The sequence below is a fragment of the Sinocyclocheilus rhinocerous genome, unplaced genomic scaffold (assembly GCF_001515625.1).
Source record: "Sinocyclocheilus rhinocerous isolate Xijiao unplaced genomic scaffold, SAMN03320098_v1.1 scaffold934, whole genome shotgun sequence".
Taxonomy (NCBI): domain Eukaryota; kingdom Metazoa; phylum Chordata; class Actinopteri; order Cypriniformes; family Cyprinidae; genus Sinocyclocheilus; species Sinocyclocheilus rhinocerous.
The window spans coordinates 406,627-409,731 of record NW_015658752.1 but is presented as its reverse complement, the minus strand read 5'-3'; the positions used below and the strand labels follow the sequence as shown (position 1 = coordinate 409,731).

The following is a 3,105-nucleotide window of genomic DNA, read 5'->3' as shown; positions in this document are numbered from 1 at the left end:
GCATCAAATGTTAAATGTTAAAAATGCATTAGTAATGTATATGTAGAAATTAATGAACCAGGATTAAAAAATGTTGTAAATTTATTGCACATATTTATTTTATGAATAAATAAAATAAATATGTTATTGCATGAACGATTGAAAAAATGAACACTCACAGAACCATTATACAATAAACAATGTACCATTGAAATACTATTATACTTTTTGTTTATATTTTAATTTGATTTGATTTTTTTTATATTAGATTTTTTTTTTTTATTAGTTTTATTAATTTTGTTGTGTTTATTTTTCATTTTCATAAAAAAAAGTAAACTAAAAAATAGGGAAGAGTTTAGTATATGAATAAAAGCTTAAATCTGGCTATCATATGACTTCAGAAAACATATATAATCTCAAAATTTATACATTCCGTCTTCCACAGAGGACAAAAAAATTGAGCATGTGGATTTGGAACAACATGAGTGAATAAATAATAACAGAATTATCCCTTCTTGGGCGAACCATTTTATGAAAAGTACCTTTATCCTCTTGATTTGTTTCAAATCTCCAGCCCTCTTGTATTTCCTTCACAACTCTCAGTATGGCCATCTCTTCATTATCAAGCTAGACGTGGACCGTGGTCCAGACAGCAGAAAAGCGATGGAAACTCAACCAAAATAACAAGATGAAACAGAGTTAGTTTCTAGAAATCTAAACATGTCTTCATGTTTCTCCTGTAGGCTCAGACTTCCAGTGCAACACTCACATCATCCCAGTGAAGAACGAGGAAGGAGTTGTGATGATGTTCATCTTGAACTTCGATTATGTTCTAGACGAGGAGAGCAGCGACTCTATGGAGAGACTCAACCTCACGCCGCCTGCCAAATCTGAAATCAGTGAGTGCAAACTGGATTTATTATTATTGTTTTTATATATGTATTGATTGATTGCAATGTCAGATTGGTTTCTTACACAGATTTTCCCCCACTATCTGCTCTTTCTGCAAATATTTACGCCATCTGTTTCCTCAGTAGGCATGTTTCAAAATTCTTCAATCAAGAGTTTTAAACCATGATCCAAACCAACCAGCTCTGAAACTTTGATTTGAAGAGGGGGGAAAAGCATTAAAAAAATATTAAAGTAAAAAAGAAAAAAGATGCAAAACCGAGTATAACATCTATTTTGAGTGAATGAACTACTGATCCCATAATGCCTTGTGGATGTTACAATAAAAAAAAAAAGTACTTTTCATGTCAAATAAACTTTTTATGTAATCTATTTAACTGGTTTTTATGCAAAAAAATATTTACAACATGTAATATAGAAAAAGATTATATATATATATATATACAGTATATATATGTAATAAGCTATAATAAATATAATAAATTATAGCTGATTATAAAAAAAACTACACTATTTTGTCTAAATACATTTTAAAAACTAATGTCATGTAAAGCTGCTTTAATTTGCTACAAATGAATTTAAGCATCACAAATGAATATATATTGCGCACAATTTATAAATCGAGGGAACGAAATAGTAAATCGTGCGCGCAATTTATAAATCGAGGGAACAAAACAGTAATCGTGCGCACAATTTATAAATCGAGGGAACAAAATAGTAAATCATGCGCACAATTTATAAATCAAGGGAACAAAATAGTAAATCATGCGCACATTTTATAACTCGAGGGAATGAATTAGTAAATCGTGCGCACGATTTATTTATTTTTTCTTGCATGTCATGTGCGGGGCTCCGTACAATATACTTTTTTTTATATATATTATTTCTCAATGAAAAATTTTTCAATTCTGATTTCAGCTTCCAGAACCCAAATGTTGTGATCTAGAGTATAAAGCTTGTGTTACTGTAGTTAATGCATAATCAACAAAACTGAAGCTTTTAATAACCACTGTTATATTATGTGTGTAAATAATCTGCAGTCATTTCTCTGACAATCTCTGATTGACTAAACTGAAGTCAGGCAGGAATCACTTTGTACCTTACAGCAGAGCTGCTTCCTGGTGACTCCTTCACAACCCCACCTCTGCTGTGCTAAACCAGCCATTCTAATCAGTCGTGTTCAACAGGAAGTGCTTTAACTGGCCAGCGCAGCGAGGCGTTCCTCAGCAGAGCATGCTAATTAGACAGGAGCTTCTCGCTGAGACTGCTCAGATTCAGGTGGGACGCTGGCATCTTCTGCTCTCGACTCACATGAGGGACGCTTTCAGAACTGGCTTCATATCAAGGCTTGAACACACTCACCAGCAGGTGCAGATTGTGCTTTAGTCAATTCAATTCAAGTTTATTTGTATAGTGCTTTTCACGATACAAATCGTTGCAAGTCGTTGTGTTTTACTGGCCTACACAACAATCCAGTATGGTTTCCTTTTTGTTTTGGCACCTTCGGTGACCTGATTGACACATACAGGGACCAATCACAGTTAGTTGTGGAGCTGTTTAGGAGCTGGTCATCTGAAACATACACAAAAAATATAGCACGTCAGAATTTCTTCACAAACAGAAGAAATGAGTGTTGAGCAAACTGTCTGATCATAATTACTCTCCAGAACATTTCACAAACAGAAAAAAGCAGACTGCATCATTATGTTCACGGATATCTAGTTTGATGTCAATTAAGAGCCTCAAATGAAATGTGATGCCAATAACACTATTTTGTTCACTAGTAGACTAATACAACAGAGCGTTGAATTAAAATGAGAATAAATTATAGCTGTCTGATTATAAAGCACTTCACAAATTTTTTTCCTAAACAAGTAAGAAATATTAAACCCTAAAGTAGATTTTTTTTTTAAATGATAGAGATGAATTTAGGCATAACTTCATCTTAATGTGCAATGTGAAAAATGTATATTCAATTTGCTAAATATTACATAAAACAGAGTTATTCATATATTATTTTTGTATTTTTTATAATAAAAAATATTATGTTTTTAGGGTGGTTGACACTAAAATAAAAATTAATTATAGGTGATTATAAAATACAACACTATTTTGTCTAAATAAATCAGTAAAAACTAAAGCCAGTTGTTTTAAATGCTACAAATAAATTTAGGCATCACATTATAAAGTGCAGCACATATATATATATATATATAT

The 3,105-nt window shown here is 31.9% G+C and overlaps 1 protein-coding gene across 1 annotated transcript in view; it reads left to right on the top strand.

Annotated features, from left to right (window-relative positions):
- The first annotated feature begins 750 nt into the window (after positions 1-750).
- LOC107722906 (potassium voltage-gated channel subfamily H member 2-like) overlaps positions 751-3,105 on the top strand; it is a 60,236-nt gene continuing 57,881 nt past the window's right edge. The window contains exon 1 of the mRNA XM_016531406.1: positions 751-878. Within this exon, the coding sequence (XP_016386892.1) occupies positions 782-878 (97 nt within the window). The 5' untranslated portion in view covers positions 751-781. The remainder of the gene's footprint in view (positions 879-3,105) is intronic.